Source organism: Miscanthus floridulus, chromosome 1 (genome assembly GCF_019320115.1).
Source record: "Miscanthus floridulus cultivar M001 chromosome 1, ASM1932011v1, whole genome shotgun sequence".
Lineage (NCBI taxonomy): Eukaryota > Viridiplantae > Streptophyta > Magnoliopsida > Poales > Poaceae > Miscanthus > Miscanthus floridulus.
Genome location: NC_089580.1, coordinates 1,781,705 through 1,796,418, shown reverse-complemented (window position 1 = coordinate 1,796,418; position 14,714 = coordinate 1,781,705). Strand labels below are relative to the sequence as shown.

Sequence of the window (14,714 nt, the reverse complement as noted above, 5' to 3'; positions counted from 1 at the left end):
TATTAGGGGTTATTTAGACTTTTTTTCAAAAAAAAAAAAATTGGTTCATTCGCCTTCTTCACCTCCTGTACCTTCTGGTGAATTCGAACACGAACAACATGTTCGCTTGTTGGTTTCAGCCAGCCCAAACTAGCCAGCCAACAGTATTTTTCTTTCACAATAAACCAGCACCAGCCAGCTCAAATCAGCCCAGAAACCAACCAGCGAACAGACCGGAAGCTAGCTATAGTCATAATCAAACTGGGCCTCAGTTGCTACCTTAAAAGCCCATAAACCCATATGTTCTTCCTGGTCGGCCTGAAAACCCCAAACCGACTTCGGCCGTTCGTATATTGCGAACCAAATCAGGCAATCGTGCCCAATTCCGCTTCCCCTCGCCACTTCGCCCCGCACCCCTACCGCCGTCTCTAGCACTCGGGAGAGGCGGCTCGCCGAGACATCGATCCCCACCCCCGCCCCCATCGTAGCAGCTCTCCACTAGGGCTAGGGCTCTTTCCATGGAGGATGACGAGTACGAGGAGGGGATGGAGATGGGCTACGGCGGGCATCACCAGCACGGCGGCGGCCATGCGGACGAGGACGACGAGATGGGGTACGGCGGGGGGGACGGGGACGAGATGGAGGAGGCGGCGGATGGGGACCCCGAGCAGCAGGAGGAGATCACGCAGGACGACGCCTGGGCCGTCATCTCCGCCTACTTCGAGGAGAAGGGCCTCGTGCGCCAGCAGCTGGACTCCTTCGACGAGTTCATCCAGAACACCATGCAGGAGATTGTCGATGAGTCCGCCGACATCGAGATCCGCCCCGAGTCGCAGCACAACCCCGGCCGCCAGGCCGAGTTTGCCGAGGTTGTTCCCCCACTCTGACCGTTGCAAGTGGCTTGAATTGTTCACTATTTGCTGCTGTTACATTCGGCGATTAGGCTGGGGGAGCTTGGTATGACGTGGTGTCTCGGTAGCATAGGCCGTGCTGGTAACTTTGCCACCCTTTCTCTGGACACCTGCTTGTCCACTTAGGGTTTTGGAACTAGTGCGAAAACATGTGTTCAATTTTATGGCTGGAGGGTCAATTTTGCCACTGATATGTAGCAACCCCAAACCCTGACATTGGTGGTAGGGTTGTGGAATTGTTTAGTTCTAGTGTCTAGATTAGCCTCTGCTGAAGTTCCCTTGGTGTGATAGGTAGGGAATTCTTGAGTTTCACAAGGATAGCACAAGAAGATTTTAGAGTGAGTTGTGTACATTGATTGATGAGGACATCTGTAGTGATTTCAGTTGGTACTAGTCATATATGGAGTTGACCTTATGATGAAGATAGCACATCTGATGTTTCATGGGTTTTGGACCACTTGTATATTATTTGTTTGAGGAGCTGCCTGGTGTGATTTGCAAATAACGGATAATGCCAGTAGAAGTGCTTGCAAAGGAAAAACACAATTTCGCAGATTAGGGTTGTGAATTTCTGCAAAATCAATCATTAATGGCAAAGCACTCGTGATAAACAAACGAGTCTCAAGACCTTTCTGAATTCTCTTGAACAAATCATGTAAGACATGAATTGGGTTTATGGATGTTTTCCCACAGAAGTAATCACCAGTAAATACATAACATATTTATGCTTGTCTGAAAACTGAAGAGAACGAAACATTTTCCCTTTCCTTAGTAAGTATGCAAGATTATAAATTGAAACTTGTGTTAAAATGTTGAAGCTCTATACCGTTGATAGTGTCTGATTCAGCAGTCGCCTTCACTAATATGTGTGGGGCCGCAATGCAGATCCGAAATTGCATAGTAAATCGAAAAAGAATCTTTTGATCATAACAATCTGATGTTTGGGTCATTTTAATCCTTTGCAATTTGCAATTCCTAGCAATTTATATCATCCCATCCTAGTCTATATGTGAAAAATATCCATGAAGAAGAAAATAACATATACCAAAGCCTGTAGCATGGCCAACACAAATTTATCAATAGCTTTTTTCCTTTGGTGCTATGTTGTTTCAGTGGAACTCGAATTATCTTATTATTATGCATCATTTTGCCTGTCCTTGTGACTTATAGTTCCTGTTATATTCTTCATTAGACTCTGCACAAGATTAGCTTTGGTCAAATTTATCTCAGCAAGCCAATGATGACTGAAGCCGATGGAGAGACAGCTACTTTATTTCCAAAATCAGCAAGGCTCAGGAACTTGACATACTCTGCACCACTGTATGTTGATGTGTCATACAGAGTAATGAAGAAAGGACATGACTGTGAAGAAGTTACAGAGACTGCAGAGTATCCAAAAGTGTTTATTGGGAAGGTGCTGTACTTAACATATGAAGAAAGTTTTCTCAATTGTATCGTTCTCTCCTCAACCCTTTAATATTCTGCAGGTTCCAATCATGTTGCGTTCTAGTTACTGCACACTGTATCAACAATCTGAGAAGGATCTCACTGAACTTGGGGAGTGTCCTTATGACCAAGGTGGTTATTTCATTATCAATGGAAGCGAAAAGGTTCTTATTGCCCAGGAGAAGATGAGCACCAACCATGTCTATGTTTTTAAGAAGAGGCAGCCTAACAAATATGCATATGTGGCTGAAGTCCGTTCCATGGCTGAGAACCAGAACAGACCAGCCAGCAGCATGTTTGTACGGATGCTTTCGCGAGCAGGAGCAAAAGGGGTTAGTGACTTTAAGTTTTCAAAAATAGTTCTCAATGAATATGCCTGCTTCTGACATCTTGGACAAGTCAGAGGGTGTAGTACTGCAGTGAGGCAGCTGACCTTATAAAATGTTACATCTGTGATATGTTCCTTATGCTGCAGGGATCATCTGGTCAATATATCCGTGCTACTCTGCCTTATATTCGTGCGGACATTCCCATTATCATTATATTTCGAGCATTAGGATTTGTTGCGGACAAGGATATACTGGAGCATATATGTTATGACTTTTCTGATACACAAATGATGGAATTGCTACGCCCCTCCCTGGAGGAAGCTTTTGTCATTCAAAATCAACAGGTACTTCTTCAGCTGCTTGATTGGTGGAACTTGTTCTTTACTTCAACCAATGCTTGCTTTGAGCATGCTGTTTTATTTGGTTGTTACTTGTGGCACATTTTGAGCTGAGCTCTGGCTTATGTTTCTTCTCTTAAAAGCTCTAGTTTGACTGCTCATAGGTTGCTCTGGACTACATTGGAAAACGTGGCGCAACAGTTGGTGTCACTCGAGAAAAGAGAATTAAGTATGTCAAGCAAAGAGTTGACATTACATCACTTGGTTTGAGTTGTTCCACTCATGCTTACATCCTTTTCTATTTCAGATATGCAAAGGAAATACTTCAAAAGGAAATGTTGCCTCATGTTGGTGTTGGGGAATTCTGTGAAACTAAGAAGGCATACTATTTTGGGTATGTGCTCCTTGTCAAGCCTTGTGGAGTTGTGGCGGCATCTGCAAATATTAAATTTCTGTTGAAAGTAGCGAGGTTGATTTACCCTTTGTTTTGCAGGTATATTATTCACCGCCTACTGATGTGCGCTCTTGGTCGAAGAGCTGAGGATGACCGAGATCATTATGGAAATAAAAGACTAGATCTTGCTGGTCCACTGCTTGGAGGGCTGTTTAGAATGGTTTGCCTAAATATACCAGAATATTAAATGCTGTTAATCCCTTTTTCTGGATTAATTGCCTGATTTTGTTTTTCGTCGCAACTATAGCTTTTCAGGAAGTTAACAAGGGATGTGAGATCTTATGTGCAAAAGGTTTTTTGCTGTCTAAACTGTGAAATTCTATTTTCCCCGCCCATTTGATCCTTGTGGTTATTAACTCTTTATTTTCCTTCATCCTAGTGTGTAGATAACGGAAAGGAAGTTAATTTGCAATTTGCTATCAAAGCAAAAACTGTTACCAGTGGCTTGAAGTACTCTCTTGCTACTGGAAACTGGGGACAGGCTAACCAAGCTGGAACCAGAGCAGGGGTTTCTCAGGTGCCTATTTTTCTTCGCTTCAATGCTCATTTTTAAGGCACTACTTCTGACTTATTTAATGAAAAATTTGCTGATCTATGTTCCATAAATCTTTCTTACAAAGGTGCTTAATCGCCTGACCTATGCTTCTACACTTTCACATCTCCGGAGGCTGAACTCTCCCATTGGGCGTGAAGGTGGATATCCCAGATTTTCTCTCATCTAATTCTTCTCCATGAATACTTGATTTTAAAATTTTGTTCTAATCTAACCAATAGGAAAATTGGCAAAACCCCGCCAGTTGCATAATTCACATTGGGGAATGATGTGTCCTGCGGAAACACCAGAAGGACAAGTAAGCGATTGGTGTCCTAACTCATTTTTCCAAGCCATAGAACATTGGTTATTCAGTTGCCCTATAATTCTACCTGCCCTGTGCTCAGGCTTGTGGCTTGGTGAAAAATCTTGCCTTGATGGTATATATCACTGTTGGTTCTGCTGCAAATCCAATTTTGGAATTTTTGGAGGAGTGGGGCACAGAAAATTTTGAGGTTTGTTTTCGTTTCCTTGTCAGTGTGTACATGCATTTTTATTTGGTTATTGTACCCTCCCAAACCTAGGTTTTGTTTTGGTATAAGTTATTATAGTATTTTGATTTACTTAGTACTCATTTTCTGCAGGAGATATCACCAGCTGTCATTCCACAAGCTGCTAAAATTTTTGTCAATGGTTGTTGGGTTGGAATTCATAGGAACGCTGACCTGTTGGTTAAGACTCTTAGGCGTTTAAGAAGACAGGTTTGTTCCATGCTATACTTTCTAATTGCAGGCAGAAAGACAAATTAGATGAGTCACAAAAAAAAAACTGATTTTATACAAAAGTTCTTTTAAAAATCCCTACCACTATTTATTACCCACTCACATGTACAAATAATATATATATATATATATATACTGATTGAGGTAATTGTTTTTAACAATGGTGTTCGGTATGCAATTCAAACTTCTTTTCATGACACAAGTATCTACTGGAATTTTCATTTACTTTGGTAGGTTATTCATAGACAGGTAACATTGCATATTATTTAAAGGTGCAGTTCAGTGGGCCTTAAGATCTCAAATTTGCTTGGTTTTCATTTTCAGATTGATGTCAACACTGAAGTTGGCGTGGTTCGTGATATCCGTCTTAAAGAACTTCGACTCTACACGGATTATGGACGCTGCAGTCGTCCATTGTTTATTGTTGAGGGTCAGAGGCTGCTCATCAAGAAGGCGCATATCCGAGCTTTGCAACAAAGGGTCTGACATTGATCAACATGTGCTGGCTTCCACTTAACTTTACATGTGCATAATTTTTCTTATAAGCTTCTTCTATCCTTTTGTCCACTTATCCAGGAGACTCCTGATGAAGGCTGGCATGAATTGGTCTCAAAAGGATTTATAGAATACATAGATACTGAAGAAGAGGAGACTACCATGATCTCCATGACCATAAGTGTAAGTGGGATATGCATGTGTACCTGATTGAACATATTCTGAGGCCCTTGTGTATGAAAGGATTTTGTCTATACCGTTCTGGATATTCCATGGAATCCCAGTATAGCTTTGCCTTTTTTTCCTTCTATATATTCACCTTCACCTACTGACGCCAATGAAACAATTTCAGGACCTTCAAAACGCAAGTCACAACCCAGAGGATGCTTACTCTGGAACTTACACACATTGTGAGATTCATCCTTCATTGATACTTGGTGTTTGTGCGTCGATTATTCCTTTTCCTGACCACAACCAGGTGAACCATTCACTTCTGGGTTTCAGTTGTATAATCTTTTCCCCCCTCTGACAAGGTCTAATTCTTCCCATTGATAATGCAGTCACCTCGTAATACATATCAGTCTGCTATGGGAAAGCAAGCCATGGGAATTTATGTCACCAATTACCAGTTAAGGATGGTGAGTACACTATTTGTTTGATTTTCTTCACATGTTGATATAGGTCTGAACCTTATCAATCTGCCATCATGATCCAGGACACGCTGGCCTATGTTCTATACTACCCACAAAAGCCTCTAGTTACTACTCGTGCTATGGAACATTTGCACTTCAGACAGTTACCAGCTGGCATTGTGAGTGAGCAATTTGCCCTTCAGGGTGCTTTCTACATGTCATATTTCCTTTCTGTTCTGTCCATTGATTATCAATATTATTTTGGTGATTTGGGTGCAGAATGCAATTGTTGCTATCGCTTGTTATTCTGGATATAATCAAGAAGATTCAGTTATTATGAATCAATCTTCCATAGATCGTGGGTTCTTCCGATCACTATTTTTCCGCTCTTACAGGTATAGCGCAAATTGTAAGCTGGGCTTCCATGAAGTAGTCTAGTGCTTAAACTGCTTTTAGTCTGATGATTTAAACTTCATATATGCAGAGATGAGGAAAAGAAGATGGGTACACTTGTCAAAGAGGAATTTGGTCGTCCAAATAGGGAAAATACTATGGTGTGTTTTCAAAATTGTATTACAGTTTTCTCTTTGCTTCTCATGAGGCTAATATTCTAATAACTTTTCCTTGTAGGGAATGCGCCATGGGTCATATGATAAACTAGATGATGATGGCCTTGCACCACCTGTGAGTAGAGGACTTCATCTGTGCAGGTTTATCTTTATCAGGGGTAATGCTGATTGCATATGTTTAATTCATGTAATGTATCAGGGAACAAGGGTCTCGGGGGAAGATGTCATTATTGGGAAGACATCTCCTATTCCACAGGATGACGCTCAAGGGCAAGCTTCTAGATACTCGAAGCGTGACCATAGTACTTCTCTGCGTCACAGTGAAAGTGGCATGGTAGATCAGGTTAGTAGTTTCTCACCTTCCTATATCAATAGGTGGTTTCTGATGGGCTTGGAGCTTCACCAACAAGCTACTAAGGCTGCGGTATTCTGTATAGGTTCTGTTAACAACAAATGCGGATGGTCTAAGATTTGTCAAGGTTAGGATGCGATCTGTTCGCATACCACAAATTGGAGACAAGTTTAGCAGTAGGCATGGGCAAAAAGGAACTGTTGGGATGACTTACACTCAAGAGGATATGCCATGGACAATCGAAGGCATCACGCCCGATATTATTGTGAATCCACATGCTATTCCATCCCGTATGACTATTGGGCAGCTGATTGAGTGTATTATGGGTAAAGTTGCGGCCCAGATGGGGAGGGAAGGCGATGCCACTCCATTCACCGATGTGACTGTAAGTGTTCTTTTTAGAAGCTTGTTATTCTTAACACTTGGTCATTCTTAACGAAAGATTGAATTCAAGGGCCTGTGCTGTGCAAAACATGCTATGAACAAACTGATTTGATATGTTAATTCTGTGGTCTTGTTTATTTTGCCTTGATACCAGGTGGATAACATCAGCAAAGCTCTTCATACATGTAATTATCAAATGCGTGGATTTGAGACCATGTACAATGGTCACACTGGAAGAAAACTGACTGCAATGATTTTCCTGGGTCCCACGTATTACCAAAGACTCAAGCACATGGTGGATGACAAGATACATTCGAGAGGACGTGGTCCTGTTCAGATACTCACCCGGCAACCAGCAGAGGGGCGATCTCGTGATGGTGGTCTCCGCTTTGGAGAAATGGAAAGGGACTGTATGATCGCGCATGGAGCAGCTTTCTTCCTGAAGGAAAGGCTGTTTGACCAGAGTGACGCATACCGAGTCCATGTATGCGAGAAATGTGGTCTCATCGCAATAGCTAACCTAAAGAAGAACTCGTTCGAATGTAGGGGCTGCAAGAACAAGACTGACATTGTCCAAGTAAGTAGAATTGTTTGTGTTTTGAAACAGCTGGTTTGCCATTTGTGGCATTTACTCTATAAATGTTGGTTTAACTGATGGGATAAAATGTTACTGTGTCTACAGGTACACATACCCTATGCTTGTAAGCTTCTGTTCCAGGAACTTATGGCAATGGCCATTGCTCCCAGAATGCTTACCCATGATATGAAGACGGGGAAGGATCAGAAAAAGCGCTGAACGTGTATCACATGAGATGTGTAACCAGAACTCTTGCTCCATTGCTATAATCCTGGTTCACACGATGTGATCATTATAGTACCCTGTTGAGGAACTTCTTTCTGGTCACTTCTTTTCTGATTTGGACTTTGGTTCTTCACGAACGATGGACAGGCCATTATTGTCTCTTGATGGGTTATCATCCCTATGTGTTCACGAACGATGGGCAGGCCATTAGTCTCTTGATGGGTTATCATCCCTATCCGTGTTTTGTCTCGGATCTGTGCTAGCGGATCGTTGAATTAATTGTGTACATTAGGAATGTGCTGCAATGTATTAATCTGTGCGAGTACAAAGACTTTGGGGAACTAAAGGTGCCAGTTTGGACACTTGGTGTAACTGTACGTTAATACTAATTGCGATGCCATTACAATTTCAGTTTTATTTTGAACTACATGGGGTTTTCGTGGCATGTCTCCAAATTATGATAATAGTAACGGCATGGTTCCAATTAATATTTTTTCTTATGCTACACAACCCTTGGTTCATAAGAGGATCCCAAGCATGGCAGGTTTGCATGTGGACATTTGAGACCGTTTGCAATTTGCTACTAAAGTAGCCATTGGCTACGCGCTCTGCTAGCTGTTACGAGTCTTTTGAATGTTCCTATCTTTTGGATTGTGCGTTTGCCTTTTTCTATTTTACGGAAAATGCTAAACATCAACCTGAGTCTAGGGGAGATTCACACCTGATTTTTGCGCCGTCCGATTTGCGCGGGGATGCGGTGGAGGCTGTCGGATTCGCACCTGCGCTCGCTGTCTTCTTCCACGCCCGTGGCCGCAGCCTTCTTTCTTGTTAAGCGTGAATATAAATAAACAAAGATTTAGAAGAAATATTGCTTTCATTGGTCTCTGAAATATATTTATATAAGTGAAGGGATGTCACGAAGGGATATGGCTGTTCCTAAAAGACATGCTCTTTGGGATTAAAACTAATTGTCTAATCATATCCATTAATCATGTGCTTGATGGATGAGATCACTCGTGAAGATACGCCTATTCGTCTGTAGACGCCTGTTCACGTATAGGTGTCGTTTCACAACACTCCCTTTATCGAATCTTCCTCGAGATCAATGCAACTGTAAGCTGAAATTCCTCGAAAAACTCTATGGGAAAAATCAGAGGAATATATGGATATGCCATAAAAACTCCTTTAAACCTTATTGAAAAATAAGGAGAAAATAGCGTATTTGTTTATGTGGTTTAAATAAACCACTATGTCATTGGTATCCCCTTAAAAACCCCGGTGGAAAAAAAATATTGGAGATACGACGTAAAGATAACTCTCTCAAAAACCTTTTAGAAAAAATATGATAAGCAATATAAAGTGATATGTAGCTAAAACTCCTGTAAAAATCCAGTGGGAAAATTAGGAGAAAATATGACGACATATTATTGGTATTGCCTCTTGAATAACTCACATGAAAAACATTTTCAGGGAAAAATCATGGTTGAGTTGTGGGGGGCAATATGTGTCTTTGATATTTCCCACAAAAACTCTGATAGAGAAAATAGAAAATATGATACATGCTTATGTTAATATTATCTCATTAAAAACTTTAACAAGAAACCTTATAAGTAAAACTTGTGAAAGAAAAGATTATAATATAATACTTGCATATGTTAGCATTTAAGAGATGTCTCTCCTGATCCTTGCAAATTTCAAAGTCGTCGCATACCAATCTTATGTACAAATTTTGAAACATAGAAGTTGGTAAGGACTTAATAAATAGGCCAGCGAGATTATCACATGACTTGATTTGCAAGATGTTTATCTCCCTGCTTTATCGTAATTCATGGGGATAAACTAGCTTAGGGGCGATGTGCTTAGTGACATTACTCTTATGTAACCTGTTTGCATCTATGTAACATAAGCGAAATTATCTTTATAGATAATTGTAGGTGATTCAATCAAACCATTACCACATGATTGTTGTATGTGGTTAATTATTCTGCGAAGTCATACACATTCATGTGATGCCTCATATAAAGCAATAATTTCAGAATGATTAGTAGAGGTCGCCGTCAGAGTCTGTTTAGAAGACTTTATGAAATAGCTGTACCTCCATGTAAGAATACAAATCCTGTTTGGGATTTGTAATTATGGGGACCAGATAAGTAACCAGCATCCGTGTATCCGATCATATTGGGATCATGATTTCTCTTCAAGAATAAACCAAGATCCTTTGTGTCAATAAGATATCTAAGGATATGCTTCGCTCCCGTCTAATGACGATGAGTTGGATTTGCACTATGGCTAACTAGTATGTTCACTACAAATGCGATATCAGGCCTGGTGTAATTTGCAAGATACATAAGTGCTCCAATAACACTAAGATATGAAACCTCGGTCCAATATCTTTTCTCCAATATCCCGTGGTCTAAATGAATATTTCTCTATTTTTAAAGAACGAACAACCATCAGGGTTTTGTTATGATATGATTTGTCCATATTAAATTTCTCCAATATTTTCTGGATATAGGCTGATTGATGCATTAAAATCTCTGAAGGACGGTGCTCAAGCTGTAAGTCTAGGCAATATTTGATCTTACCCAAATCCTCTATCTCGAATCCATATGATGGAAATTGCATCTCAAATGATTACATAATTATTTCTGTATCATGATGATATCAAAATAATCAATATACGCAATCATGCTTAATTATACACAATGTATGTTGTGATTTGTATTTGTATTCATAATGTGAAGTCCATTGGGACTTATATGTCTGAATCTATCAAATTCATTTGATATGTCAATTATTGAATTTGGAAAACTTTATTTTCACACATACCATGGGGTATGCTATGCTGGGTCTGTGTGAAACCATATTCTACAAGCTCTCATTGTTCACCACCTTGCTTCTGAAAAAAAAACTTTGTGAGGGAAGATATTACTGTGGTAATACTTCTCATCATTGATCAAGAGCAATCTCCTTAATTGTCACCTTTTAATTTGACTAAATTTGAGTGTGAAGACACTCTGCATAGGACTTTTGGTCTGGATCTAGTAAGGTGAAGAGCAGTCTTTGAGGAGTTTATGTCGCAACAATTTGTAGTCTTTAAATGATTAATTCATTGCTTGGAATCAATATAGCATATGAAAATGTTAGCCCTTTTGGACTCCATGCCATTTCCCATGTGGAGTTAGGGGGTTCCGATGCCCAAGGATCAAAATTTGGGTGCACCATTGATCCGGGTTTTGGATGCTCATCCATTTTGGGTGTCTACCAACTTGAGGTTGGTTTGTATTTACTAATTTGGAGGATCTTATCCTCGGTATCCTCGGATGCTTACTTGGAGCATTATCCTTAGGAGCGGCCGTACTTCTCCCCTTTTTCTTTAGAAGTGGGAGTTGAATGGTTTTAATTAGTACCTCCATTCTTTCGAGCGCATTATGAGTAGAATAAGAGGATTTTATGACACCCTTATTATCAGTAAATGCTTCTAGCAGATTCTTTGCAATATGATGCAAATATGAAATGTTCTAAATGATTAGGTTTAGATTCTTTGGTACGTGGATGTGAGGATTGCTCTTTTGATTCCTGGCATTCTTTGTGTAGTATAAATCTCCCCCTAATGCCTAGAATCATCCTTAAATTGTGATAAACATACGGGCAATATATAAATCACCTGGAGAGTTACCTCATTGGGATCCCTAATGCCCATTGATATGTTGGGGTGGTGATATCGGTATGTGAAAACATACTCGATGCGCAGATGGAAAATATTTGGCCATAGGCAAAGTTCCACGTACGTACTGCAATGGAGGGAGTTGAATAAGTGCAGCTTGATGAATTTGAATTAACGATGCAGTGTGTAAGACCGTATGAAAATAACTTAGTGCTAGTAAATTACAATGCTATTTTAATATGACATGTAATTTGATTCTCAATAAGAGACACAATCAAACCATTATTGGTATGGACATAAGGTACTTGATATATAGTATCCAAAAACCAAATAGTTCCATATAAAATGGATTTGATCCCGCATCTAGGATAATTTGCTCTAAATTGAAAATTTCGAGCAATGAGTTTGGTATAGTGATGGTTCTCATGACTAAGAGACACACCTAGGACTATATTATGGATACATAAATGTGCAATACATAGTATCTTTATGGTCCATAAAATGTTAAATAGAGTCACATGTATGTTCTTGAATTTCTTCAAGAAATTTAGTGGCTCATATTGATGCTATGACCAATAGAATTGACAATAATTCTCATGTTATCTCTTTAGTTGAATAACTAAGGCAAATGTGCCAAGTCTTGTTGACATCAAGAAAGAGAATTATTTGTACGCAACATTGAATACATGTTATGTATATGTAGTCAAATCCAACTAAGGATGTTTTATTTAAGTATTGCCATATCCGTTGTTAAGAGACAAAATACTCCTCTTAGTTGTCATCTTGGGGTTTCTATATGAAAACCACATTGACGGATATCTCTATAATTTTAATTGGGTACATTATGGAATCAGAATACAAGAATGAATTCATGATTATTATTTAAGTACCAATAGGGAGTATGATAGTAGGATGACCAAAGCCCACTATCATAACATCGCGTCAAGCGATTAACAAAATATTTTCTTGTCTCTATGTAAGAGTTTAGGAATATTTTGCTTCCCTGTGTATAGAGTTTGTGATGCAACTATCCACTAAGCAAAATTCCTCTTTGCATTTGGATTGACTCCCGTATAGGTCTATATATAGCATGAAGAATATAATGACATTCTTTACAAATATATAGATTACATACAAGTTAATTAATGGAATATCAAATATGATGGCACATTATTGTGATATTCAATTAAAATTGATGATAACATTTTATATTACAACACCAAAATGGGACGTAGATACTAGGTATCTTTGTAAATGGAAGATAAATTTGGTCTCCAAAATGGATCAAGCGAAGTAAATTTTATGAGCGTGCTCTCCATGCTCATAAGACCCACTTATTAATTAAGTGTTTGGTTGCTACTTGGTTTCTTCATGAAACTTGTTGTGAACAACTGGCCTTCCTGGTGGTGTCAGGTTGAAGATAGAAGCGTGCTTCATATCTTTATTGTTGAGTTGGATATTCATGTTCAATGGATTTGTAATACCGATCAATTAAATATTTTAAGGCATGACATTTCCAAGTTGTGTGGCTGTAACATACACAATTGGGATAAAATATGGTTCTGTCATATTTGGAAAATGCCTTGACCCTAAAGAATGCACGGGGCTGCTACTTCTTTTTGCGTTAAATCTTACCATTAAAGTTCTTTGGATGGCATTATTACATGGCATCAAACTTTCAATGTACTTCAGATGATAGAGCATCACTATAATGCTAATGATGATTCCTCGATAAGAGTTTATCATACACTTAGACATGAAGTAATATAGGAATTAATCTAGAAATACATATGGTAAGGTGCGGGCAATTGCAGAAACACAATATGGAGGACATTTAGGAAACAACATAATTCTATTCTCAAGTCGACATAAAGTCCTAGAGATAAAGTTATGACCAATCATAGTTGGTATTCGACCAAAACTATTGCCTTATATGTTGTTCATATCACTTTGTGAGAGCTAGCCATATAGTGCTTCAATTTGCATCCATTGAGATACACGTACATATGTGTGATCTAGATGTGTATGGTGCTTTATTTAAATAAAACGCCATAATTAAACTAATCAGAATAGGAGATGCTCTCTTATGAGGAGCATCAAGTATTGATACGACTCCATAGAACGACTAATTTAATTTTACGTCCATTGGCCATGTTGGATAATGGTGACCATCAAGAGCAAGAGATCAAACTCTCCATCAAGGTTTAAACCATAGACTTTTTGAATTTACGCCAAGGGTAAATTTAAAATTGCTATGGTGGTGTTGTATTAGTTAATGCAAAATAAATAAGAGACAAGATCTATCTCACTAATAGTGTAAACCTCATTTATACTAACACATTAGAGGTAGTCATCATAGAGATATAGACCTCTAATAATATGGATATAGTCTGTTGAACAGTAGATGCCAAGTGGTGGATGCAATTTGTATAAACACGTTTTAAGGTAATCATCAAAAGATTGACGTAGACCTTAGTTAATCCACAAATGAGTTGGGTACGCACGTTGAGGATAGTAACTAAGTTGTGGACTTAGTGTAGATCCCACAGTAACAACTATGGTGCTACCTTGTGTATGGCCAATAGAAATGCTGATTAATGGTAGTCATCTTGTGAAAAGATGTAGACCATATGTTCCAATTTGTGATGCGTTGAGGATAGTCACTAAGAACTTAGTGTAGATCCTATAGTAGCAACTATGGTGCCACCTTATGTATGACCAACAAACAAATATAGAACATGTGTGTTATACATTTAATGAGAAAAATACACATAAAATTTTGCATCCAAGTTTTAAGCGCTTAGAGCTTTGGTAAAAAGCATAAATGGGCTTAAATTAAAATGATCAATTACAAAATAAATAAATAAATAAATTGCAAGATCATGGTCATTACTAAGGGTATTTGTTTATCGGATTTGCCATAAATGAGGCAAATATTTTGAACAATACCATAAGCGGACATTTTATAATGGTAAAACATCACAAGTATAATTATTGTCAAAGTCGGTGACCTCAACATAACAGTACTATTTTTTTCCAGCG

General features: G+C 39.0%; 1 protein-coding gene across 1 annotated transcript; it reads left to right on the top strand.

Moving 5' to 3' along the window:
• The first annotated feature begins 362 nt into the window (after window positions 1-362).
• Window positions 363-8,416, top strand: LOC136476234 (DNA-directed RNA polymerase II subunit RPB2-like). The gene is made up of 25 exons (XM_066474331.1): window positions 363-848; window positions 2,083-2,304; window positions 2,378-2,668; window positions 2,812-3,009; window positions 3,168-3,232; window positions 3,311-3,397; window positions 3,497-3,617; window positions 3,705-3,749; window positions 3,837-3,974; window positions 4,078-4,150; window positions 4,232-4,308; window positions 4,397-4,504; window positions 4,634-4,750; window positions 5,096-5,251; window positions 5,348-5,449; window positions 5,619-5,744; window positions 5,827-5,904; window positions 5,982-6,077; window positions 6,178-6,293; window positions 6,383-6,452; window positions 6,529-6,582; window positions 6,667-6,810; window positions 6,905-7,204; window positions 7,358-7,780; window positions 7,886-8,416. The coding sequence occupies exons 1-25, from the start codon at window positions 498-500 to the stop codon at window positions 7,997-7,999; spliced, it is 3,672 nt and encodes a 1,223-aa protein (XP_066330428.1). The 5' UTR covers window positions 363-497; the 3' UTR covers window positions 8,000-8,416.
• The last annotated feature ends 6,298 nt before the right edge of the window (window positions 8,417-14,714 follow it).

Excerpts from the sequence above, each read along its gene's own strand:
- LOC136476234 (XM_066474331.1), top strand. The coding sequence starts at position 498 with ATGGAGGATGACGAGTACGAGGAGGGGATGGAGATGGGCTACGGCGGG. Across the intron at positions 2,305-2,377 it reads CAAAAGTGTTTATTGGGAAG|GTTCCAATCATGTTGCGTTC; the intron begins GTGCTGTACTTA and ends AATATTCTGCAG. Across the intron at positions 5,905-5,981 it reads CCAATTACCAGTTAAGGATG|GACACGCTGGCCTATGTTCT; the intron begins GTGAGTACACTA and ends ATCATGATCCAG.